We start from the raw sequence: 27,026 nt of genomic DNA, 5'->3' as shown, positions 1-27,026 counted from the left end.
GTTAATCTTAAAGGACCAGTGTGTCAATCAAAGAGGCATGTTATACTCACAGTTGTTTTCAGTATTATTTATTTGTGTGTGTCATGTGGTTGTCGGCCAGTGTAGATTCTCTTACCGGCTTTAAAGGGGAGGGCGAGGGGGCAGCCTTCAGTCGGTTGCAATCTGCAATCTCACCACTAGATGTCATTAAATCCTCCACACTGGCCCTTCAGGTTATTTCATATTTTTATATCTCTAAACATTTGATGAGAACATATTGGGATGTTTGAAGTGGTGATGGACAGTTTAATCTATTAAATCAAATTTTACAGACCAAATGTTTTACGGCTTAATTAAAAACAAATGCATGGCTGATTAATCAGTAATGAAAATAATTATTAATCAAAGCCCTTTATGTAACACTGTGGAGAGCTACACATCACCCCAAATTCATATTTCTTTGCAGTCCTTGAATATAAAACAGCATTTATTTCCCAACCACAAGCATGGCAGTATTATAGATTTCATTTCAACAAATGCGTATTTGGACTAAAACAAAAGCTACACATCCATGTTTACCTTCCATATTTAATATTTATGACAGAATTAACTGCTGGCTTCTGTAAATAATGATTCCTCTATGACTCACTGTATATACAGTGTCCTCTGGGAGTGCTGTTTCTCCGCCTGTTATCAAGAAGCCATGATGATTTATGTCGGTGATCCCGCCTCTTCAACACAGAGCTACAAGGATGGAAGTCATAAATGCAGACGCCTCACAGACCCTGTCACGTGTGTGTGTGTGTGTGTGTGTGTGTGTGTGTGTGTGTGTGTAGACAGACAGAGTGTCTCACAGCCGTTTGACCTCATACTCTCTCCATTCACTGATTGCTTGGGATTGATGAGGTGATCAATGACCTATTCCTGTCCGTCTCTGGAGAGAATACTGATTCTCTCTGAGCTACAGGGTTACGTTCAAGGACTGCCAAAGCTTTCATGGTCCAGCTCCAAACATTACTTTTAGCCACATAACGAGCCAAGAAAAGAGATTTAATTAAAGCTGAAGCTAGTTTTGGATTGTTTCCCTGAAGCATAAAAAGACAGTTGGCTTTGGAGTATTTATATAACCCCCTTGTTAGCTCAGATTGTTTGTGCATGTGTATGTAGGTGTGCACATTAAAACTTGCCTTCTGTATGACTCATCTGTGTTAAGTCGACCTAAACTCGGGGGACAAAACCCCTTGTTACAAAGTGACGCCGTCCCTGCCGATGACGCACTGCCTTGACAACAGGTATGTGTTGCTTAATGATTGGCATTTAGCCCACATTACTTTGACATTATATCTGGATTGTATTCTGAATATAAAGACCTCTTTTCAGTCATCTCCAGCTATTGATGAATCAGCTCATTACATGCTGGAGCAGCTTTAGTGAAGATGTCAGCTGCTGATGTCAATTCAAAGAAAAAAGAAAGTGGAATGTGAGTGGGAGATGAAGAGGCAGCACAATGCTCTTGAAGGTTTTTCTTAAATGTCAGATTTCTGAACAGAAAATTACATGCAGTTAGATTTGTAGCTCATGCATCATGATGCAACTAAAGCACACAACCTTTAACAAAAATGCAACAGCTTCTTCCTTTTATTTAGAAATGAATATTTAAATCAGACATTCTCAATGTAAATCACATTTTTTTAAGCCTTAACATTGCTTGGTTGCTGTTCAATTGCTTCATCCAAGACTGAAATATAAAAATTATATTTTTTGGCAGTGCCATGGGTTAGCGACGTTGCATCAGACCAAGGAGGTTCCTGGTTTGATCCCAGGTCAGGCAGGAACCTTTATTGTGGAATTTACATCCTTCAGTTCTTCCTCTACATGCATGGGTTTCCAGCGACTCCAGTCTCCTCCCACAATTCAAAGACATGCTCTTGAGTTAATTGGTGACTAAATAGCCCGTAGGAGTGACCGTGAATGTGACTGCTTGTCTGTCTCTATATGTTAGCTCTGTGATTGAAGGGGGACTAAAAGCGGCTCGAGCCTCTAGCGACCTGCGAGAAGTGGTATCAAATTGGGGGAATACTTCAAAAAGGAGAATGGAAAACATGCCCCAAAATACTTTTGTGTCTGTAAAGGGTTTGTTTACATGAAGAAAGATAAACGGCCAGTGTCTTAAGCCAACAAGAAGAACAATTAGACTGTCTCTCGGTATCTTTAATTCACTGGATTTCTGTGCATTAAAAAAAAAAACTAACCTTTATTGAACAGTAGACAAAAGAAAAGTCAATCAATTACAGCTCTGTTTGATCCCCACTGTTGGACTAAAAGGTGTTTGTCTTTTTTAAAGATTTATTTTTGGGCTTTTTGTGCCTTTTAATGGAGAGATAGGACAGTGGATAGAGTCGGAAATCAGGGGAAGAGGGAGTGGGGAATGACGTGCGGGAAAGAAGCCACAGGACTAAAAGGTGTTTTTTATTCATTAGCTTTGTTATGCTAAGCCAGCTGCCCCTGCCCCATTTTCAAGTTTTTGTGCTAAGCTAAAGTCTGAAAGGAAAACACACATGACGTTGATCTTATCCAACAAACAACATATTTCCTAAAATATTGATGTATTCATACAATTCAATAATCTGTGTCCATTCAATGCGGCATTTTGCTGTTTTACAGAAGGTGAGTCTTTCTCCATAAATGTCCTCTAGCCACGGTGTGTGTTTTCCTTTCTGGCAGCTGCTTGTGCTGAGTGCATTGTGGAAAACCTTGCCAATTAGCAGGAGCAGCCTCCATTGAACACAAAGGAAAACAGTGGTATCCTCGCAGGAATTGAAACTTCAGAGGAACAAGACATCAGAGCGCTGTCACACTGTCTGAGAAGTGCTGAGAGGAAAAGTACCAACCGAGAAAAGTGGGAATAACTCAAATGAGGTGGCTTTTTTTGGATGTAGAATAATGATTTGTTGTATTTGTTCACCAATAGATCAGTATTGTTTTTATGTACTGTTAGACCTTTTGTTGGCTGGGAGGTCATGCTGCTGTTACATCAACCAGGCACTGTACATGTGGCTTTAGAGATCGGCTTCCAAACACTGACCGGTAAATCCTATTAAGTCATGTTACCTGTAAGAGCCTCCTTCCCACGCACTTCACCTATGCACCAGAACAACCTCCTTCAAGTAAGTCCTACAGTGATTTCAGATCTGTTTCACTGTGCAAAAATGATCACCTTTATACCCATGAAAGATCTAACTTCAGGCCTTCACAGGAGTCATTTAGACCCTTTGTGACTCGTTTTAAATACACACGAGGACAAGTGACCTGTAATCCTCCAAAAGAAACAGATGACATAATGCTTGATTTAGCTATTAGCACATGTTGGCTAATTTTGCAGCCTTAAAGGACCAGTATGTAAGACATCTCCTGAATTAAATCATAAAATGACCTTACTATATCGTCAGACTCTCTCATATTTTGAATATGGACTGCAGTACCCATTTTAAACACTATGTGTCAGAGTTACATATTGCTCCTTTAATCAACAAATGTCAGAAAAGTCTGAGCTTTCTGACTCCCACAAGCACGTCTCCCTGACTCTGCTTCTTCCTCACTTTGTATTTTCTGCTGTGTCTTCGTAAGAAACAAAAAGCGACTTGTATAACTCCGGCATTGTGTCAAGCCTCTGAATCAGACGCCTTTTGTGAGTCCTCGGGGAGCGAGGAGCATTACTCACACTTGGAGAAGGAAGCTGTGAGAAAGAAATCCAGCATGTTTTTCCACACTGCGGAGAATTCATATATGTTTTCTGTGACATTTTTCAGGCTTATCCAATTGTGTTGTTTGTGTTTGCTGCTTTTAACAGATGGGTGGTGATATGTGTCTTCTCTATGCAGCTTTGGTGACGAGTCTGAGGGTAAAACGCAGTTTGGCAAAGCATGAATAATTGATTTTGGAGACTTTTCCTGCTTGTTTGTTGAATCCTTTTTATTTGATTTCCAGACTTCACTGTGCAGTATTGCAGAGAGAGTTACGGCAGGACGTCATGCTCTGTTTGTAAAGAAAACAGCTTACAGTGTAGAGCAGTGTGTGATTGGCCTATCTGTCAGAAGAAAAGAGGATTAGAGGGACCTCCTATGTTTATGTGTGTGTCCCTGTCTGTGACAAACACACCTACCTGAGTTCACCCCGGCATGCAAATAGACACTAGATATTAAGATTGAGTGAGGAAAGAAAGCCGTGACTTCAAAGGTATTTTTAGTCCTGAGAGTCTCGCTGGTCAGGAAATTGCGGTTGGGGAGGGAATTAGACGCGTGCCAGGTTGCTAATAGGGATGAGACGAGCTCAGTCCTAATGGAAATTAAACTTCACTTGCAACTACAGCCTCACGTGGAAGCTCCCTCGCAAGGATACAGATGATACACATTCCTACCCATAACAACAAAAAAACAACTCCAATAAAGGTATGTAACTCTTTTTTCTTCTTCTTGTCTTTTAGAGTAGTCACCACCTCATTTCTACAAAGTAGATGGGATTATGGGTTAAAGCTCTCCTTCACGACGTGGGATAAAACAGCACATAAATGTCTCAGACGTATATTATGTCTTTGATGAATTGACTTTTTTTGAGTAATTGTGTAAACCTGCAACCCTTTATGTTAAGTAAGGTAATGTTAGTACTTAAAGAGATGAGTTTTTAAGTTCAACAGTTATTTCTCTCTGCAGCAAAATAAATGCCTTTTGTTAAGTGTCCTTGCCCTTTACCCTGCTGAGTATTCAAATTTAATGAACACAGAGCAGTGTGTGTTATCTGGTTACCAGACTCGAGTTACATTGGACGAGCTCCACGGCACAAAAGCCTCTCACACAAACTAAATGTACACGAGAGAAGCTAACCAACATATAGACTCAGTGATGGACAAAAACTAAGTATTACTTAACGCCAGTTTAAATGTGTTTTTCTAGAGTATTCCTCTTTACACTACGTTATACTTCTATATCATATTGTAATTTCTAATCCCACGACCTTTGACTGATCGCTGCTTAGAACTAGTGTTTCTAAATCGGGCTCCTCTTAATCTTTATATTTTGATCCATACCGGATTCTTCCCGTCTTACATTTCAGTTGTTTCATTTAAATAAATGTTCCAAACCAACATGATATCTCCTACCAGTTTTATCATCTCTGCCTTTTTAGTGTCTGAGTACTTTTTCTAGAATAAATTACTTTAATAGGTTACAAAAATCAGGTACTATAAGTCTATAACAGGAAAATGCTTGAAGCGCCCTGACAGCATTCTACTAGTGAAAGTGTTTTGGGTACATTGTAAGCAGGTGTGTGTGTGTGTGTGTGTGTGTGTGTGTGTGTGTGTGTGTGTGGGTATAAACTGCTCAGTTGGCACTTGCCTCAGAGAAAGCTTGTCCTCAGGCCTGTGTGTGATGTGTGTTTACACCCATCTCTGTGACTGTCTGTCTGTCTGTCTTGGTGTATGTGTTTGCATTGCATGACTGGATGTTGCAGTCAGTGTGTTAATGTGACTGTGTGGGTGAGATACAGAGAAAGAGAGAGAGAGAGAGAGAGAGCATGCATGTACGGCTGCTTCCGCTTCACAGCGTAGAGACAATCAGGCCATGCTTCAGCGCTCAGTGCGAAGAAGAGGAGGAGCAGAGCAATGGCTACACTACCCTCGTTTATCACTGTAGACAGAGACCAAAAGTCACCTCTTCTTACACGAACACGTACACTGAGGTGAAGGGAAGGAAGTGGAGGAGAGAGATCCTTGGGCTGAAAAGAAGGTCATACTGTACAACTCTTAAAAAAAAAAGGCAAATCTGTACTGTACATAAAAAAGGAGATAGGTAGGGATGAAAAAGATGGATTTTTAAACGAGCAGAGAAATAAAACTAATGTAGTTATGAAGCTAATACTAAGCTAACAGGCCGCTATGTTTAGATTAACTTACAGAGAGGAAGTAGGGAAAACCGCAAACCTGACTCGGCCAAGCACCCATTAGGTTAACCATTTAACCGAACATTTTATATTTTGATGGTTTAACTTTTCATGGTGTCTTTTTATGTTGTTTAGCTGCTGTCCTCTCTCTCCCTGCCCCATCCTCCCTAGAGTCGATGCTCAAGCAGGAACCTTGAAAACTTTCTGCGTTCTAACCTTTCAATTTTTTTTTAAAGCAAGCAAGTTCACCACGTTTCTGATTGTGCAGGTGGTTAGAAAAATGCAGAGGCTTTTTAGGCCTGGTAGAATCAGTTATGTCTGAAACAGTATGTTTGCTGCAGCACCTGTTGGTTTACTGTTTGTCTGGCAAACTGAGGGGCGTCTGAGTCAGCCGTGTGCATGGGATGTCTTAAAACTAAAAACAGACCATTCCAGACCGGAAATCGAACTTAGAAGGAGGACATACTGGCTGCTTCATTGTTGTCAGAGAAGCCAGTATTTCAACATAGCATGTTTCCTTAACGTCTGATCATATAGTAAGGTGACTTTATCATTTAATTGGTTAGATTTCCTAGACATTGGACCTATTATTTTCAGCATCTTGTTTACCATGTAGGCATAGAGTGGTACCAGATTATCTGATGTAACTCTTGGCAAGAAATGGATCATCTCCCTAAATGTCAGATCTTTTCTCTAAAAGATTACATTTACTTGTTGTGCATTCCATTATTTATTCATTGAAACCGTGCAATTTAGACTCACAAACACACATCAGCGAGGCACACAGGAAGCAGATTGGTATCTAACAGTCCCCTTGCAGGAGCTGTCATCACATATAATTGGGTTTAAATGATGACCTGTAGTGTCACGTGGTGCCTAATGCTTTTATTCAGAAGCTTTCATATGCAGTAAGGAATAAGAATGGGCTGTGTACTCCTTGATACAAATCCCCCAGTCCGCCTCTCCAGCCATACCAGTACTGAGAGAGCTGTGAACTGGGTGCATATAGGACACATCTGCCCCAAAGCTCCAAAGACAACACAGCAAATGAGCACACGCTGTCATATTGCAATACATCTGCTTGACATACAGCCGAGCAGACGTGTTTTAATATCCTACTCTCTTGGTCTGGTGACTGGTTGTGCATATGCAGAGTACAGTTTGTTTTGCATTTTCAGCATGTGGGCTGATGCAATGCAGCTTTAATGTTTCATTTTGTATTCAGGTTCATGTATTGGTGTGTGTGATGTTGTTTTGTTTAGAACATGCAGCATACTGCAGCCTCTGTCTTTTCATTATTGAGCTTTTATATTACTCTCATTTCATCCTGTGCAGTCAGTGTTAACAACGCACATCGATTCTTCACAAGAGGAGGGCAGATAAAGAATTCATTGTGATTTATCTGGCTGCAGCCAACCTGATTCTCCCGCGTATTCCGCCAACCCTCAGATTCACATTATTTTAGGATGATAAAGATGAAGTTTAGATATGAAATGGAACATCCAACAACTGCCAGAGAAAAGAAACAACGCATTTGAGATATTATTCATGTCATGAGTCATCATGACAATCCTTGCAGATGCTTATCTGTGTTTCTTCACATTCTATAGTTGCAATCTCCCCTAAAGTTAAATCAGTGGCAAGCTGATGTATATGTGTTGCTGTGTGAATTGAATGGTAAATCCTGGATTAATAAAGATGCAAAAAAAAGTTACCTTTAGTGGGCTACTTGGAAGATGAACATGATTTCTCTGATCCTGGATATCAAAGTACTGAGCAACTTTGTATGTAGGCTAGAGACAGAGAGGTGTGTTCATACAGTATAAATGAACTTCCAACAAGCCTAGCTGGAGCCCCAGATACTTGACCCACAAAAACAATATTTACAACTCTCTCCTTTGAATCACTCTTTTTTTTTAAATACCCCAAATAAAACTGTAAGCTAATAAAGGACTTTCAAGAAAGCAGCATCAAAACCCCTTCACCTGACACCGTTGTTCACCATCGACTCTTTAAACAATCGTTTCAAAGAAACATAGAGCTGAGTTAGTCCCCTTTAAAAACATATTTTCCTCTGCTGATGTCTTCTGATCACCTGTCAGAGACTGGGCATGCGCAGTGAGTAGGAGCACAGAGAGGCTGCTGGTGAATCTCCGTCAATTTCACAGAGTTTTACGCAGAAAACGGAAGTAATGCAAGTCTGGTTGAAAAAGGACGCCTGGACAATGTGATACTCTAGGCCTGTGTGATATTTCGCCCAGTTTTGTTCTGTTTTAGTTAAGCCTTTAACAATTATTTCCACTCGTTTTGTCTTGCAACCCACATGGATTAACCTATCAAATCAATAAATAACCTAGATAGTGTCGCAGGATAAGAGTATAGCAATGTCTGCTGTCTGGATTATATCCAATTTCTGCATCATTTGGGCTAATTACGGTGTATTTCTATGTATAAAAATAGAAACCTTATTATGTGCCAGTGTTTTATTTTTTTGACTGTACCGGAAACAGCCCTCTGTGACTGTGAGTAATAGTAAGACCGAGACCCCCTCACGGAAAACTGTGGTGTACAGCTGCAGAGATGCGCGACACAGAAAAACAAGAGGGACTAGGGAAATGGAGAGACAGCACCGGGAAGGGAAGTAACAACTGAACCTCCACCTTCTGAGATGCTCCGAGACACCGAGGGACACCGTGTTCGCTGCGCACTTCGGACGTAAAGCCGCAGAGGTCTCGGATCGTGCATTGATCCGAATACAAGGGGGGGACGGGGGACGGGAGGGGTCGATCATGGGGAACGAAGCGAGCCTGGAAGGAGGCGAAGGGCCGCCGTCTGGGCTGCCGGGGGGGCTGGCACCGGACGGGAAGGGCGGCTACGTGCGGGTCTCCGACGGGACTCCGGTCAACCTGGATGAACTCAGCGAGGAGCAGAAGAGGCAGCTCGCCGCCGCGATGTCAAGGGCGCAAGGCAGGCAGCCCGGAGGCGCAGCAGCTGCACGAAGGCAGGGCTATTTAACCAGCATTTTTTTTTTTTTTTTTTTAATGTTCTGGTGCACTTAAAATACCCACACTAACCAAGCAGTGATACGTGAGAGAGGACAGGCTGGATGTGTTGTGGTTGTGTGAAGCAGCATTTGGAAATATGCTGTCAGGGAGCTCGTTCACGCCCATTTTAAATCCTGCCAACCGCACCAAGACGCGGTTCCATTCTTAGAGCTCTCTAATGGATTATCATTAATAAAAATCTGATGATCTGCATGACAGAAAAGAGATCGCAATCTTTTTAACGCAGCTCTAATATTAGCTGGGCGCGTTCAATTGATAAGCTGGAGCTTTGGGTCTGGTGTATCTTCAGTTTTTCACTGAAGCCTTATTTAACTGATGATTTTAAAGATGAAAACGAGCTTGATTTAGACGAATTGTTGGCCTCACTGTCCGTGGTTTGTCACAGTGTGTGATCAGAGCGTAAGAGACACACCTCCAGTATTTGTGTGATATTCGAAATGCCTTCTGGGTAAGAAAATCTGTCGAGCCAAATGTTTTTTTTTTCCCCCTCTCTTTGAACGACGCCTTAACATCCAGTTTAATGTATGTGCCACCTTCATCACCTGTTTATCCATCTCTCTCTGTAATAAGGCTAATTCAACTTCAGAAATTCTCTTAAAAGAGGAACAGAGTCGGTGTGGGGAATAGGCTGTGTTATTGAGAGGGACGTAGAAGGCTGCCATTGGAAACAATATCTTACCCATTCAGTAATGCTTTAGTTTTTAAAATGTCATTAATCAAAACGTTCCTCTAAATCTGATAGAACGCATGATGTGCCATGCTGCTAATTGGCACCATTTAGGGCGAATTGTTATTTATATCAGAGCCAGGGGAGGGGGAGGGGTGCATCAATATTAATATGACTAAAAATAGAACAGTGGCGTTAATGTCATCATACATAGACTTCCCTTCCATCTGCTTTCATTTTTTTTTATGTTAAAGTCGGGTTCCATCGTCTGTTGCTGTCATTGTCAGTGTAGTCGCTGTCCGTGGTGCTGAAATCGAGCTGCAGTGAAATGGCATCACACCACTACTACTTATAGTGCTTGCTGGTCTGTTATTACCCAGAATCAAATGTAAAAAATAATCATATGGAGTATTCATCACTGCATATAACTTAATTGCACTGTAATTAAAATGTATCTTAGACCAATATATCTGCTAGCTGCAATAACAAAACATCTTCCAATCAGCCCATTAGTGCATTTCCCTAAGGATCCCTTTGACTTTTTCCTGTATGTGTAGGTTGTGTTTGTAGCCCAAGCTAACAAAGATGTCTCAGCTTACCCCCGCTGAGCCGAGCATTTCCCCCTCTATCTCAATGATCTACACTCCATCGTCATTCAATGGTATTCACTTTCCTGTCAGCTTCACCCGAGGGCTGCTGGCCACACATTTTGTGCTCACTGATGTGTTGAAAAGGGCCTGAGATTACAAAGCCTTAATGCCACGGTCTTTGCTTTTATTATTAGCTCAATGATGCTACAGTAGTGCCAGAGGAGTATGTAAATATCTTGAGCAATAGCCACAAGACTGGAAAATGGCAAATGGATTGTATAATCTGCTGTACATATAAGAAATGCACAGACAACGTCAAATCATACCCACTTAAACATATAGTTTAAATCTAGTCATCTTAAATTGATAAACCCAGTGTTTACCATGATCATATTGGGCACTATCAGTAAAGTGTCTTGTTTATTTTTTAGAAAACATTAGTTTTTTGTTTGACTAGAGTCACCAGATTATGTAAATCTATTTATAAATCTACTTGTGTGTCATGAATATGATTTCTGTTAATTTGATATCATTGCAACCAAAGAAATTACTTTGACAAATTAAGGGATATGGTAGATAAAGAAGCTGACATACAATACATAGATATTTGGTCTTCAGATCTCTTACAGTTATAGTACGTCTGTTGTCTTTATCTTGCTTTTGGTCAGCTGACATTTTCTTGCATTCCAAAGTAAATACAGTTGAAAAATATTGATAACACTGGGGCTAACAAAAAGTGTCTGTTTTCTTCTTTTTTTTCTTTTCCAGACCATCAGAATCTGATGCCCAGCGGAGTCCACAGCCGGTAGGGGCCTCCAGGGGCCCTTCAGGTCTCAGTAAGAGTCGCACTGTAGACGCCTTCAACCAGGGTCCAACCGGCAGGCCCACACCGGGCCGCAGCCCCTCCTCCCTTAGTCTCTTTGAATCCAGATTCCGGCAGGAGCCTAAAGACCAAGAGACCAAGTCCTCCGGCATGTTTGGGTCCAGCTTTCTAAGCGGGGCCAACCCCCTAAGTGCTGTTTCCTCGATGACCTCCTCAGTCTCCTCCTCCATTACCTCAATGGGAGACTCCGTCAACATGCCCAAATTTGGACTGTTTGGGGATGAAGAGGAGGGAGGAGCACCTGCAGCCCCAGAGTCCAAGCAGGGAGGTCCAGGCAAGGGCCCTCAGCAAGGTCCAGGACCAAAGGGACCACAACAAGGACCACCTCAGAAACAGGGTCAGGGACCTCCTGGACAAGGGCCAAAGCCAGGACAAGGGCCTCCTGGGCAGGGACCCAGGCAAGGGCAGGGTCCTCCTGGCCAAGGGCCCCCAGGACAAGGACCCAAGCAAGGTCAGGGTCCTCCTGGCCAAGGGCCCCCAGGACAAGGACCCAAGCAAGGTCAGGGTCCTCCTGGGAAAGGGCCCCCAGGACAAGGACCCAAGCAAGGTCAGGGTCCTCCTGGGCAAAGGCCACCTGGACAGGCACCTCGGCAAGGTCAGGGTCCACCAGGCCAGGGACCGCCTAGTCAAGGGCCTCCTGGGCAGGGACCCAGGCAAGGTCAGGGTCCTCCTGGCCAAGGGCCCCCAGGACAAGGACCCAAGCAAGGTCAGGGACCACCAGGCCAGGGTCCTCCTGGACAGGGGCCCAGGCAAGGTCCGCAGGGACCCCCAGGCCAAGGACCACCAGGTCAAGACAAACAGGGTGGACCTCCCCAGCAAAAAGGTGGACCCCCTCAACAAGGACCTGGACCTAAACAAGGGCCACCAGGGGCTCAACCTGGTGAGCCAGCTAAGAATGGAGGGCCTCCTGGGCCTGGAAAGCCTGGAGGTGGTCTCTGTCCGCTGTGTAAGACCACGCAGCTGAACACTGGGTCCAAGGATCCTCCAAATTACAGTAACTGCACGGAGTGTAAGAACCAGGTCTGCAGCCTGTGCGGGTTCAGCCCCCCAGACTCAGCGGTAAGATGATGATTCATTTTGTTATTTTTCACAAATTTAATCACACTTCATCATTGTTTCTACAAGGTTGTGTAATGAATCACAATCAAGTCAGAACTTTTTATAAAGCTGTCAGTTTTTAAGTAACAAATATCCAATGGTCAAATTGCAGTCCGTTACGGGGTATAGTCTCATTTATCCAATAACACACAAGGCAGTACATCTCCAAGTCAGATGTAACCAGAATGGTGGTTTGCTGAGATTACATTACACTGCAAGAAAGAATCCTTCAAGCACTTCAATTAAAAAAATGGGTTTTATAAAAGATAGATTAATCAAGATCACAACATAACTTTTTGATTCATGTGAATGGAAATGTTTATCTGAATATGAATGAAGATTGAAATGTTTCAATTTGTTTAAAAAAAAGTGATATCAGAAAAAAAATAAGAATAATTTGAGCATGAATTCATCATATCCTGCCAGCAGCATATTGCTGTTCCCTGTAGCTGGCAGAAGGGGTAGATCTCCTAAGATTGGCATATGATTTGAGGAACAGAGGGACCATATGGACCTGGGGAATGTGGTGATCAAGGTGACTCATGTCATGGCCACAGGAAGATACTGTGCCAGCCAGTGAGGACACCATGTCACACATGGACCATAAACGCTGGTGGGCCTCTACAGCACAGCAGAGTGACTGCTTCCTTCTGCTTGAGCTTCTTTTTGGGATTTGTAACTATGCCGATCAAAGTAAAGGGTCAGTTTTCACCAGATTGATACTTTCTAGGACTAAATATCCTTTAATTTTGTATTCATAATTACACCACTTCAACTTAAAAGCTGTTCCTGTATGAGTAACTACTATTCTAATGTTAGTTCTGGTTGAATGAATCAACCTTATCTCATCCAGTCTATGCAATGAGTCCCATTAGACACAAAAATACACTCATTGTTCTGCTCCAGATAGTGATCAAATTGTCAACATTGACCCTTTTAAACACTGTTGTTTGCACACATTGGAAACCAAGGCTATAACCAATACACAGAGACCACTGTTGTGTAGCTACGCATTATGGTAACAGCATTAAACAGCATTAACAGTCATATTATAGCTTTTCTTCTAACTGGCATGTTTAAAATATTCTTTTGGCTCACAGTGTCTGTGTAAATACTGTTATAAATTAAAATGTTATACATTTTTAATGCTAAAAATAACAAAAATGCTGTTGTAATCATCATACAGCTGTCCTGCTGCCTTTTTTGACTAATGAGGATTTTGCCAGATTTTAATTTCTTTAATGTTATAAGAGGCGATTTGGTTTGGTAGAACAGAATTCAGCTCATTTGAAACGCCCATTCATGTAGATGTCTGTAAATTTGTCTGTATTTACGCTAAACAAATAAACTATAGAGCTTATTGTAGGGGTTTGATTGGTTCTGGCTGGCTGTGTTTATACTGTAATTACACATCCCATTGATGTCTGCTCATAACAGTCTGGAAATGTGTCCCAGTCAAACCTAACCCATCTCCTGTTTCATGCACAGGGTAAAGAGTGGCTGTGTCTGAACTGCCAGATGCAGCGAGCGATGGGAGGTATGGATCCCCCCGGCATGACAAAACCCAAACAAGGCTCAGCCCCACCCTCCCCCCAGAGACAAGCACCCGGTAAGCCTGGCAAGCTCCTGATAAAGCAGCAAAGTACCACCGACCAAGGGTTGACACCGCCAACAACACCGAGGCAGAAATCTCCAGGTCCATCTTCTCCTGTACCTTCTTCCCCAGGCTCCTCAATGGGAGGATCCCCAAAGATCGACCCCAAGACCGGTCGCCCCATCCAGCAGAAGTCCACTCCCCAGCAGTCTCCAGCTAAAGCAAAACAGGAATCTAGTTTCTTTGGGGGGTTAGGGGGTATCAGTCTGGGAGGTTTAACAGACGTAGCCAAACCTCCTGCAGCTGCATCCCAAGCTGCCGGAGGGTTCTTTGGCGGATTTGGCGGTTTGATGGAATCGTCAAAACCTCAAGCACCGGCAGCATCAAAGCAGGAGGACTCAGTTGCTGGGAAGTTGTTTGGAGGTTTTGGAGGGTTAACAGAGTCCGCAAAACCTCCCGCTGCAGCTTCTCAAATGTTCAGCTTCGGATCATCGCTCTTGAGTTCAGCCACTAATATTGTCACCGGCGAGGATGACAAGGCAGCAGGGGCTCCTCCTGGGTCGCCCCCAGACTCCCCCGTTGACTCCGGACCAGGTTCCCCTCCGGATTCGCCGTTCTCTCCTCCGGGGTCTCCTCCTGATTCAGACTCTGCTCCTGACACCCCACCAGCCTGGTCCAAGAAACCTCCCAGAACTCTTTCTGTGGAGAAGAAAGACAAGGAACCAGCATCCAAACCTTCACCTGCTCCTGCACCAGCCTCAACCACCAAGGAAAGCTGCCCTCTCTGTAATGTGGATCTGAACGTCGGTTCAGCAGACACACCCAACTTCAGCCTTTGCACCGAGTGCAAGAAGAAGGTCTGCAACCTGTGTGGATTTAACCCAACTCCCCATTTAGGAGAGGTAAGACACTGTTACTGCAGTTATCTTTAGCTTCATAGCTTCCTGTGCTTTGGGTACACTGCACCTCCCAGTAATATATGCATTTCTGTCGCTTATAAATAGAGCCCAAACCTCCTCTAGATGTTTCATTGAAATAGGTCACAGTGAAGTGATACCATCAGCAGTGCCATTTCTTAGCTCTGTTTTCCCCACAAGCATCCAGCAGAGTACCATTAAACGAAGATTAACGTTCTGAGTTGTACTTAGTACATTACTCTGCATTACTCAAATAGACGCTGGAAAGACATCTGCACATGTTTGACCACTGAATGAATGGATGTGGTCAATTTAAGCTGTGTTTTAAAATGCCAGTCTCAGTACTATCAGGCTTTCTCTAGTAGAGAGGGCAGCCAGAAATGTCAAAATGAATAGGGGTTGTTTAAACTGGACGTCTCATCATTGAAGAGCACTTCAAACAATTGACACTTGACTCTGACACTTGATAGTCTGCATGGGGTTTGCTTGTGTGTGTACTTGTTGGGTTTATGTGAAGAATACACACATTTCTTTAGATTAACTATTCTTTTGTTGCATCATTGTATTTTGTGGAATGTGTGTTTGCTTGTGTGTTTGTATCAATGAGAGTTTCTCCATTCACAGTCTTATCTTGCCTACCAAAGGTTGTGGAAATCAAACACCTTTGGCCTGCTTTTCTCTTAAGTTGTGGCGACTAGTTTCTGGCGCTGCTGTGGTATCTCATTTAGTAGAATCCTCAGAGGACTGTGTTCAGATCCACAGAACAGACACTACACTATGGTGTAGAATCAGTATATTTAGGGGAGTGGGCCAAAAAGTTATTCTTAGCATGCAGGCAAATCATGTTGACATATACTTCCTCCACGTAATTTAACGGATCCTAGTTGTTGTTTATGTGCCTCTCTTTGTCAATTCAGTCTTGTAATTTCTTTGAAAATGAAATCCATGCGTGGTTAAATTGAATTGACACTCATAGTTTGATGTTTGATTCTATCCCCTAAGCACTCGGAGCACGTTTATCACCTTGTCGTCTGTATAGGCTTCACGTGTTAGCTACTTTGTTAGCTGCTGGTTTTAGTGTGTCTTAAGTTATTTGCTGTGTATTTCTGGCTCACTAAGGAGCCCTCTCTAACAGCTAGTGGAACTAAGCTGAGATCTATGCACAGGAAATGTAAAAGATCTCATGTGAAAATCCACTGTTATTTTGTAAAGTTTTTGTAGTTGCATTTTTGATAGCCAAAACTAGTTTTCAAGATGGCGGCCGTTTGTTTACAATTTTTTTTTTACAGTAGATTAACACTCAATTTATTTGACCATTTATGTCTCTATGCAGTGTTAATTGAAGAAAAGCATGGAAACAATGAAATTTGCTATAAAAGAAAGAAATTGAGGCCACAAATACCCGAACAGAATAGATGAGTCTCATAAACATCAGTTCGTCTTTACGCCAGAATAGTCAGCTCAGTTTTGACTTAAAGAATGATTCAGCTCAAATTGAGTACAAAAGAGGATGAATCATATTTGACTCATCGTGTACTGAATACAAATAAATGATGGATTTGCTCTTGAACATAAGTTACATCTTGCACATACCTTGTTGAATAAGGCTGTAGAAGAGACACATACACAACACCTCGGCTGAGTCATCTACCCCCCACTTACTGTGCCTCATGTCTGTGTCATTCGCTGTCAGAATGTCGACTGTCAGTGGGGGGTTCACTTGCTGACGTATGAGAGTGGGTCAGAGTGTGTGTACCTGGGGAATGTGTGTGTGAAGGGGCTGAACAGCATGTTTTATTTGCAAGACTACTGAATAAGTAAGACCACTGGTGTAAACTTTTATTCTGAAGGGCTGTTGCTTGTTTCAATAACTATAATGCCTTTGATCATACAGATAGATACAGTATAGATAGATAGATTGATATATTTTGTATTAAGCGTCAGTACTGCTTGTCTTTCCGTTTTAATACATGATGATGAGAGTGTTTGCACACTGTATCACCACGTGTGTGAAAGTAGACGTAATCTCTCCTTCCTAAAAGGATTAAAAGGCCAACAGGAAGCGTGTCATTTCATTCTAGACCTGATCCTGGATTCAGGTGTCTCAGGTGACTCAAATGCATACATTCATGGTTTTCTCTTTCTTTCTCCTGTCTGGCACAGCCCTTCATGTTTTGCCCCTTTTCCAGAATGTCCTCCATATCATTATTACCCCTCTGTTTTATGTCGCCTTCTTCTGTATCCTTTAATCTGTTTCCATCTTCATAAGGCCCAGAGGAGACTCACTTGATGCTGCTGTTTTTTTGGTGCTTATCCTGCTTTTAAACACAGTCTTTTCTCTGTGTCAGACTCTCCCTCAGTGGTGCCATCCCTTTGCTTTTCTCAGTGTCGTTCCCCCTTTGATGTAGGAAAAAGTCTGTAAATGTGTGTCTGTGTTTAGTGCTGCTCAGCGATGTTACTGAAGCTCAGGCTCCATGCCATGTTGGCCTTATCTGTAATGAGTGTGCTCATCGGAGAAGTCTTACGTAAAATGGGCGAAGCACCTCTTTCCTAACAAGCACGACTCACAGAATCCAAGTTAAGAGAGGAAGCTGCAATATACATCCTATACAACTTCTAGTGTCAAAACTAGCTAAATCGCATCTTTCTTTCAAAGACCTCTTTCAAAGAGTCACAGCAGAGGTTTTCATCCAACATGGTAACATTGTATGTCTTGAAATATGGATCAGCATAATATATCTCCTTTAGGTTGAGGTGTATATCCCTTCATAGTCCTTCCACCTGCCAAAGGCATACAGCTGCAAACGGTTATTTGTGCAGCCATGGTATCGTCGGTAGGCCCATGTTCTGCACACTCTCTCGTCTGTGAGCTCGATATGCTTACACATGCTCACTTCATGGTGTTTCCTGTGTCCTCCTCCCTCATTGTTATTCTGTGGTTGTGCCCACAGAATAACAATACCTACCAGCAGTCTGAACCCTCCAGAGTCTGCACTGGCAGATAAAGGCCTCCTCTGTGGTCATTTTTACATTACACACATGTACACATGCATGCAGAATACAGAAACAGCCTCTGGTATAATCTGCCTGGCAAGAGATTTAGCCTTATATTTCAAATATAAGGCTAGTAAATTTGTTAGTCAGATTTGAGTTGTTGTCTTTACATAACTGTTTGCATCTTGCACTCAGTTGTGTTTTTATCGTTGTTTGATGCTTGTTTGTGTATCTCAGGTTAGTCTGTTTTGGGCCCATGCAATCCTGTTGCCTCAAAGCTTCGCCGTCACTCGCCCAGGAGGCTGAAGTGTATAAAAATAGTCACATGCACAAAGAGGAGAGCACAAGCTACTGCAGGGCAGCTCTCACTCCCTCTCTCCCTCTCTCTCCCTCCCTTTCCAGTGCCTTTTGTCTTCTGTCTTTCATATTTCCTGCTTTTTTAAAAAAAGGGTCTTCCTAATGCATTAGGCAACCCACAGAGTCCCCCCCCCACCCCCCCACCCCCCACGGCCACCTTGGAAGGCTTGAAATGGATGCTATTTTTAGACATTTAGGTGTTGTTGAGTGGGTGCTTGGTCCCTCTGTTTGTGTATTGTTGTTGATTTAGCAGGGTAAATGCTTGAACATAAATAGGAACAAAGCGTTCCTTTAATACTCTTTATTTTCTTTGCCTTAGTAATTGTACACACAAGCTGAAGGATTACTATTTTGTTTGTAGGTCCTGGACCTTGCTCAAGCTTTGGCAAGCACTTTATCTTTGTTTAAGAAATTGTTAGGATTGAAATGAGCTGTCCTCAGGCTCTGTCTTGTCTCTTCCTTTTTACACAGCTCGCCCTCCGGCTCCACTCCAGAATGATTTCCAATTATCCCCTTTCTAATTTACTGGTGCTCACATGCTTAGCAAGGGCCACATTTTAGCCACAGAGCCAAGTCAGTGCCCAGAAGGGTTAGAGGGAGAAAGCCAAGAGCATTATGTGTGCCAGCTCTCAGGCCTGGTGAGACAGAGAGGCAAGGACACACAGACACTTGAGAACACACTCATTCTGGCACAGGCCTCATCTAGTTAACACAGGCTGTTGTATTTACATCCAGACTGTCGCTGCTGTCTCTCCTGTTTGAAACACGCTTTACTGCACTGACAGGAGAGTCAATGATGTGAGTTGAAAAAGCAAGTCTGAGTGTCTGACTCCTATTTCCTCTCCAAAAATTGATATCCGATAGGTGAGGCAAACAGTAGAGACAGGATTGGAAATCATTTCACCTCTAAAAATAATTTTTGTGCATTAAGAATCCTTAGAGGAAAGCAGATTGTTTTTTTTTAAGTAGTTCCTTTCATCTTTATGGGGAAATATAGAAAGTGATAAAGGGAGTGCAGCTGGAAGGCAGCTTCTGAAAACATGTAGAAAACATCATAATCACACATACCCCTTTTTATTCATACATTTACACAGAAAAAGGACACATATTTCTGTCCTATGACAATGTAGAAAAACAACTCTAAAGACCTGTGAATTGAGAAACAAACACACACACAGATCCCCTGTGAATGTGGCGTGCAGGAGGACAGGCTCATAACAGAAGAGAGAAAATCCTCTGACAGAAAAAACGGAGTCCAACAAGGGAGTCGAGAGGAGGGAGGGGGGGGGGGGGGGGGGGGTGTCACAAAGGATATGGGTGCCAGCCTGTGCTGCCCTAAGCAGCGCAGACTATGACAACCTGACTGTTGGGGTTTGTCTTAGCACTTGTGACTCACGCCTCTGAGTCACATTAACAGCACCTATAGGCACAGTTTATTTGTCAGGCGGAGACATCGGATGAAGCAACAATTTTAAACACATACACGATTTGGTGAGAGTGCATTTCAACTCAGCATATGGAGCTCTCCACTCCACACGACTGTGTTGGTTTTTGAAGCGTCTTTGAGGCTGAAATGTAACCGCTTATTTCACAGAGTAGTGATGCTCCTTGTTGATGCTAGACGAGTATTTCTCACTTTTCTCACCAAGAGTCTATATTTCACGACACTCAGAGAAACTTAAAGCTCCTGAGAGGAGTTTTTGGCTCGTTATGAAACACACTGAAATGAATACTGATGCTTCTATATAAGCTGCAAAAGCAAACCAGACCATCAGGAATAAGATGGATTATTCCTACTTAGATGTTTTTGATTTATGTTACCACTCATGCTGGGTAGGTGTCATAAACAGCAAGCTCTGAAACAGACCATTTTTTTCAGGCTGATGGTTAAAATAAGGCGTGATGAGTTTTTGGTACAGAGTGTTTCTTACACATAAATAGGACAAAATCAGCAAAGATAAGACGTTACCACTTTGTCCACAGGGGGAGCCAGAATCCTCACAATCTGAGAGTTCCCCACAGATGTTTCAAACTTGACAGTTTACTTTAATTGTCTAGTTATATTTATGATAAAAATCTGACTTAAAGAAGACGGTCAATGTCTGTTTGTTCATATATCAATAAATCACATTTAAGACATTGATCTTGCAGGTTCATGTTAGCGCAGCTGATGAACCAGCCTCAGTAGATTTGAACACAGTCCACCTATTCTCCACCTCTGAAGGCCATGTCTCTAAAACAAGTCTCCAAATATTGATGTAAACCAAAGGCCACAGCTTATTCGATATAACCTTTACACTGAATGGACAATGGGGTGGGAATTCTAACATGCTGGACAGTAGTCTACAAGAGATTTTTATGCTAAAAATAACCCGCGACAAAAGGTCAACTGGATAAAGCCGTAGCGACCTCTCAACATTTAAAGCAGTATTAACTGTTTTTGTTCCACAATCTGTAAAGCTGGTGAGAAAATGATAAACGCCCTCCAGTTGGTTAAGGCAAACAACCTTTAAGGTTTGACTCTCAGTCAGGCAAACCCAAGCTGAAAATGATTTCGTTTGTTTAGCTATGAGGGAATCAGATCCTTTTATTCCAAATATGCTTTAAGGTTATTTACAGAAGACAGACAAGCATCTTTGAATCCTTAAAACCCAACTTCCTCTATGGATGGGACACACAAAGACAGGCAGATTATGTAGTGGGCTTCAGATAAACATGGATGCGGTCAGAAAATGCCCTGAAACAAATGTCTCTCTCTTCCTAATCCTCTGGCTCAGCGCACTTATAGCTGCTGTCTCACACCTCTTCCTGTTGTCACATCCAATATAAAAACAGAGACAGACAGACACACACACACACACACACACCTTTTCTCTTCCCTCTGGCACTTTTTCACTCTATAGCTGAGGAATATCAATCCACAACAGAGCAGCTTGACACTGCTATCAAGGGAAAACATGAACATTTGGCTACACAATTGGATTATTAACTTCTATTTTATCAGGAGATGTGTTTTCCTGAAGCACTCTGATTCACTCATGTTTGGTTACACTCATCGCAGCCTACAATCTGACCAGTTTGACCACAGTCCTGTTGCTACTACCCGGCGGTTAAATGCACTTCTCCTCAGGAGGTTTTTGGAAAGCACATTCATTTTTATTCCACTTTCCAACTCCAATGTTGCTGCTTCTTTTGGGATAAAAGCCAACAATCTCCTGGTGCCGAGCCCAGCCTCTCCAACCTTAAGGCATCCAACACTCGCGTAACATTTAGTTTCATGATTCAAACGTGAATTACATCAACACATGAGCATGGATCACTTGAAAAGGGTGCGTGCAGCGCTTTGAACCCTGAGATGGGAACATCTATAACAGTGGGACATTTATTAGGACAAAGATCTTTTTTGGCTTCCAAACAAGCTGCTGCCGTTATGTTGTGCTTGCAGAATAGTGCATTATAATAAGCTGACCACTCAGCAGTCATCATCAATGTGAAAAGGGGAACGACTTTAAGACTTAACTCTTAGCGAGAGCTTTAGCACAGAAAGGTGACTCGATCAGTACTGCAAAGAACACTAACTCTTCTCATAGTTTTTCTATTAATATTCCTTTAATAATGATTCTAATGCGTTATCTTTGACTTTCTTTGTATCTGATGCAGAAGAGCACTTACTGACTACAGAAACATGCTGATTATAAATATCATTTGTGTCTTACAGGATAAAATGTCCCTTTCAGTCAGCAAGGACTGCCTGAAGTCGTCTCTTTTAAAAAACAAAAATTCTCATAGTCTGAAATAGTGTTGGACTACAATTGCATTGTTAACATTCAAGAACAAATCCATTTAGAAACCAAAGCCTTTTCAAAGCTCTCTGGGATTGTGGGTGTTGCATGGTAACACAATAATATGCCTTCTACCTTGGTTACATGAACGTCAATCAGTGTTTCTTGCCTGTACTGTACAGATGGAGACCTTAGAATAAGGATGGAAAAAATAATCGTGTTTAAAGGAATCGCTTGGTTAGGGTTTGTTTTAGAAAATATTCCTTCTTTTACCTGCTGACAGGTCTCAGTGTGAAATCCATCATTAGCTCCGGATGCTGTTGAAAGCTCAGTTCTGATCACCCTCCCAAGTCTTTGTGGACTTTCACGCAGAAACATGTTGTAAAGTGATGACATTTCATTGTGTATGTTTTTTTTAGGACTGTCAGCATTAACATGTTAATCATGATGAGAATAAGGTCTGAAATGAATGCATGCATTTTTGTAATTGCATTGACCGAATGCTATTTTGTCCCTTTAGTCGCACCGTAGTCAAGCTACATCCATTTCTTTTCTACAGGATACGGTCTTGCTGCTAATAAAAGAATGGCAGTAAACTCCTAATCCATTCGCATAATCATGACAATTTTGGACTGTTTCCTTTATTTTGAGATTGAACCCTCCTTGAGTAAACACCCTATGAGATAAAAGCCAGGTGTAGAAGTAAACCTGGATGTAGTGCTGCTATACAACTAAGATCTAAATTGTGCTGTAACGTCTTTCGGTCATTCTTGGCAGCCAAAAGGAACTGCAGCTTTTCCTGACTTCCTGGCAATTGATTAACAGATTTAAGGGGCGATAAAGTAAAGCTTGTTGGCAGAGGCAGGTGTTGAGTCACCTCCAATGACCAATAAGCTCTTTAACTTCTACTGCTTTACCTTTTCCCACAGTACATCACTCTCTTTTTTTTCCCCTCCTGCCTTTTGTTATGTCCCCTTTTCCCCAGCTTCCTGTTTTCTCTTGTTTCTCACACAACATTATCACTCTTACTCCCCCCCCCCCCCCCCCCCCTCCACCTGTCTCTTCTACATCCTCCCATGTGTTTTCATCCATCTGTCCCATCCTCTAGATCATGTTCTCCTCCCACTCTCGGTGCCAGACTCAAACTAAATTTAGTCAAGTAAACCTCATAGGATCCCATGTCTTAATCAAAGAGCTGAACCGACCTACACAACACTCCAACTCCCAGTTGGAAACAATAACCAACATGGGGTACAGTATCTGGTTGTCTGTGGATTTTTGTTTGTTTTTTTTCTTGGAGATGTTAATATGTCTTTAATCTGTCACGTTGAGTTTATACTTATAGAAATGTGACATGGGAGGAGAGAGCAAGTTGACATCTCGTTTCCGAGGTATTTCATGCCTTTCATCTGAGTGTGTGCATATCATCATCACCGTCAGAATCCAATCTCTGTGGGTGCTGATATGTGTCACCTGTTTGGTTTCCATGCACATGTGCTGGTAGAAGACACCCTTGTAAGATAGTGATGTGAGCGAGTGACTCCCCCCCTGCTTTTATGAATCATCCATGCTCCTGTTCCTAGAATTCATCATTACAGCGGCACATTGCAGTTATCTGAACGCTTGAAGCCGATAGATTGTTGTATAAAAATAGACCTGTCTTGTTAGTGTATGTTACAAGGAAATGTAGCAAGACAAGCGTTTCCCTTGTTAATAAAAGGGCTTTAAATGTTGATTTCCATTATCAATTAATTGGTTCATTATTTTTTAACCATGCTACTAGTGTGGCTTAACAATCTTGGTCTATTGGCAGGTCAATCAATCCCTGTTGTCAGACTGAGATTTCCTCAACATTTGTTTGATAAATTGTTGTGAAATGTAATACACATGTAAACACAACACAGAGCCTCATCAATAGCTGAAACCTTATGATGTGCTTAATATGGTGACATCTTCCAGTTTGTTTGTTGGGAGGAAATGGTTATGGCTTTCTGTTGAAACTTGTTTAATTTCACATTGTAGTCTGATCCAAGAAGCATTTCCTGTTTGTCATGAATGAACTGTCAACATAATTTGGCCCAGATATCAATAGAATGTCCAAACAACAAATCTTTTTGACTGTAAGGCCCACCGGCCCTTTAAGAGCTACAATAACTTAACTTTTATATTTCTACAAACTGTTCCCATCACAATCCCCCCCCCAAATAGATTCTGTTTATTTTTGATGAGGATTAAAGAAATGTTGGATTCAAGTTTTTTGAATACTGCCATCATGCTGATAAAAATAAGTTTGTTCTTTCCATGGTTTTATAATCAACTACTACGACAGCTTTGCTTGTACTGTTTAGGAAATCTTGGCATGCTAACACACAACACTATAAATATTACATGCTAAATATAAACATGCACACATTTGAGCATGTTAGCATACTTATGATAGCTTTTAGCTTAAGGCAATGTCTTGTGAAGAGCAGGAACAGAACTCCAAGCATGGCTGTGGACTCAGAATTGCGTTATTAATGTGTGTTATGTTGCGCAAAAGTCTAAAAATAAAGAGTACTAAATCTGCAGTGACAGAATCGGCAGAATTATTGTTTGATAATCTAAGAGATCACGTGTTTTAGAACCATTTTAAATAAATTCTTAACAACAAGGACAGAGAGAACACGCTTTTAATAACTGGCTGGACATCTTTGGCTCCAGCTTTTTGCTGAGGCATTAAGTGCTCCAGCCTACCTGGGGAGATAAACACACACTCATTGTGTACAGACTTCTGAAATGAGTTTCTGGCTGTTTATGTCGGAGCTGCCAAGCTTTAAATAAAGCCAGTAGGACTCTTAATGCCTTGATTGCCCTTCAGGGAGATTGCTGCAGGACATGTCAGTAGGATATACGTTGGAGATGGCAATTAAGCAAAAGTAGTGAATCAGATCACCATGTCTGCTTATACAAGGGGATTATTGCAAATTACTTAAAAGGGAGAATTTCTGCACCGTAGCTTTAAGAAACACACTGACCAAGTGATTTTGATAAGGTGATAAAAGCTCTAAGTGAGCCTGTTTTGATGTGTTGTTAACATGTCTGTCTCTGAAGCGGCTGAGGTTGACCGACTGTCTGATGGAGCGTGTTTGCAGCTCTTCTTATCGGCTGCCATCTCTCCGGCCCTCAGTGCCTGCTCTTTCTGGTTTAACTGATGGAGCCGTCGAGCCGGTGAAACTCCTATCTCAAGTCCTCTCATCCGTTCCTGCTGGGAGGGGTCATGTAGATAGCGCGTCCTTGTCCACGCACATATACACACACACCCAAAATGCACTGGCATCTGTGCTGTGTCCATCACCAGGTCTGAGGATTAACTGGATTTCTGTCAAGCTGGGAATGTTACTAACGTCAGCAAACCTTCATGATTGAAGGCAACCTGGCATCTTTTGTGGATACTATTTTTTCATCAGTTACCTTCACTCCTTCCAAACTCTAAAACTCCCTGTTTCATCACTATTCCTTTTGTTGTGAATCATGAATTTATAAACACTATAAATATTTATGCTATCAAAACATTTTTTCTGCCTTTTTATGGTTGGGTTCATGCCACTGGGATGTGGGTGCAGGCCTGTCATTCTTTCTAAAGTGAGTCTCCTTCTCTTTTGGCACAGATGGAAGCAGGTTAGCCTCATGCCTTATTTACCCTGACTTTGCTGCTGCGACATTCCCTCAGTCGTCTTTTACCTCCTCCTCCTGTCTCCTCCTTTCTTTTTGTGAAGAGAAGTGGCTTGTCTGCTGCATGGTTTATTATGCAGGCTGAGATCTTCACTGAAACCCGATTTTAGCATAAACCCTCCTGCTAAGCCAGGCGAAGACATGCACAATCGGAGGGGGGGCTGCACAGAGAATTGTGAGAGTGTTTTTTTTTTCTAGTCAGAGTAGAGGGTTCAAAACATGCTGACTCTCACCTCTTCTGACAGTCTCTGTATTTGTGTGTTTGCATGTGGTGTGTGTGGAAGATGAATGTGTGTGCTTTCTATATAAAATGTTCTGGCCTGTTCTCCCCTTGTGGATAGGTGGATGTATTTGTTTATAGTGATTATAGAGTTATTTATTTATCTTTAATTACAGCCTTTTTGTTTATTTTCACTTTTGTTTCCACTTAAAGCATGAAGTGCTGGCCACTTAACTCCAATATTAGCTGCAGCTCTTGAAATATCAACCGCTGCATGGCCTTCAGCCTACAGCATGTTCCTATTGAGCCCTGTGTTAAAATAATAACCTGAAAATATACAACAATAACAAAATAGAATGACAGGACAGATTCATCAGAGCATTTTATAGACAAATTAATGGAACTCAAAGAATAAACGGCCCTGAATTAAAAAAAAAGAAAAGAAAAAGGTCTTTGCTGGCTTTAATGTTTGATTTACGACAGGCTGAATGGTCGTGTTAAAACATGTTTCAGACATGTGTACATTCTACTGTCATGTTGAAAGCATGCATTCACATGTGCACACCAATAATAAAACCACAAATACACATTCAGACACAGTCTCTTGTTAAAGTCTGCTACATGCAATGTCTACAAAGGCCTTTCTGACATGCACTGGTAAACTCCTGTCCCATTACCATGCATTATTCATCATGGGTCTGTCTCTTAAGTCCGGCAAATGTAAAAGCTTCCCAGAAATGGAAGAATCTCAACTGGTGCCTTGTCAGAGTGACATTTTAACTCAGTACAAACATATTGCATCACATAACTGTGTTTGATTGAAGACATATTCTACTTTTTTGTGTGAATTTTCCTGCAGTTTAATCGAACAGTTATTAGATTGACGAGTAACAATTTGTTGTTATCCTTGTCTTACAGAAAGAATGGCTTTGCCTCCATTGTCAGACCCAAAGAGCCATGTCGGGTCAGCTAGGAGACGTGCCATCTCAAGCCATGGAATCCCCGAAGAAGCAACCACCTGCTCCTGTTCCCTCCTCCACCCCTGCCCCTACTGCTGTAGATAGCAAACCTGTAGTAGAAGCAGCAGACCCAACCCCACCTGCTCCTGAGACCAAGGTAGAGAGTGCAAGCACCCCCTCACTGGATAGTGCATCCATTTCACCTGATCATGATGCCCCTCTTTCTGCTAGTGCCCCTCCTCCACCTGATTGCACTCCTCAAGAAATACCACA

At 42.1% G+C, this 27,026-nt stretch overlaps 1 protein-coding gene across 1 annotated transcript in view; it reads left to right on the top strand.

The window, feature by feature from the left end:
* The first annotated feature begins 8,687 nt into the window (after positions 1-8,687).
* pcloa (piccolo presynaptic cytomatrix protein a) overlaps positions 8,688-27,026 on the top strand; it is a 53,043-nt gene continuing 34,704 nt past the window's right edge. Inside the window, exons 1-4 of the mRNA XM_065951181.1 lie at positions 8,688-8,914; positions 11,004-12,177; positions 13,705-14,712; positions 26,713-26,910. Coding sequence (XP_065807253.1) covers positions 8,703-8,914; positions 11,004-12,177; positions 13,705-14,712; positions 26,713-26,910 — 2,592 coding nt within the window. The 5' untranslated portion in view covers positions 8,688-8,702. The remainder of the gene's footprint in view (positions 8,915-11,003; positions 12,178-13,704; positions 14,713-26,712; positions 26,911-27,026) is intronic.

The sequence above is a fragment of the Labrus bergylta genome, chromosome 23 (genome assembly GCF_963930695.1).
Source record: "Labrus bergylta chromosome 23, fLabBer1.1, whole genome shotgun sequence".
NCBI classification, from domain to species: domain Eukaryota; kingdom Metazoa; phylum Chordata; class Actinopteri; order Labriformes; family Labridae; genus Labrus; species Labrus bergylta.
This window is presented reverse-complemented; position numbering and strand designations above follow the sequence as displayed.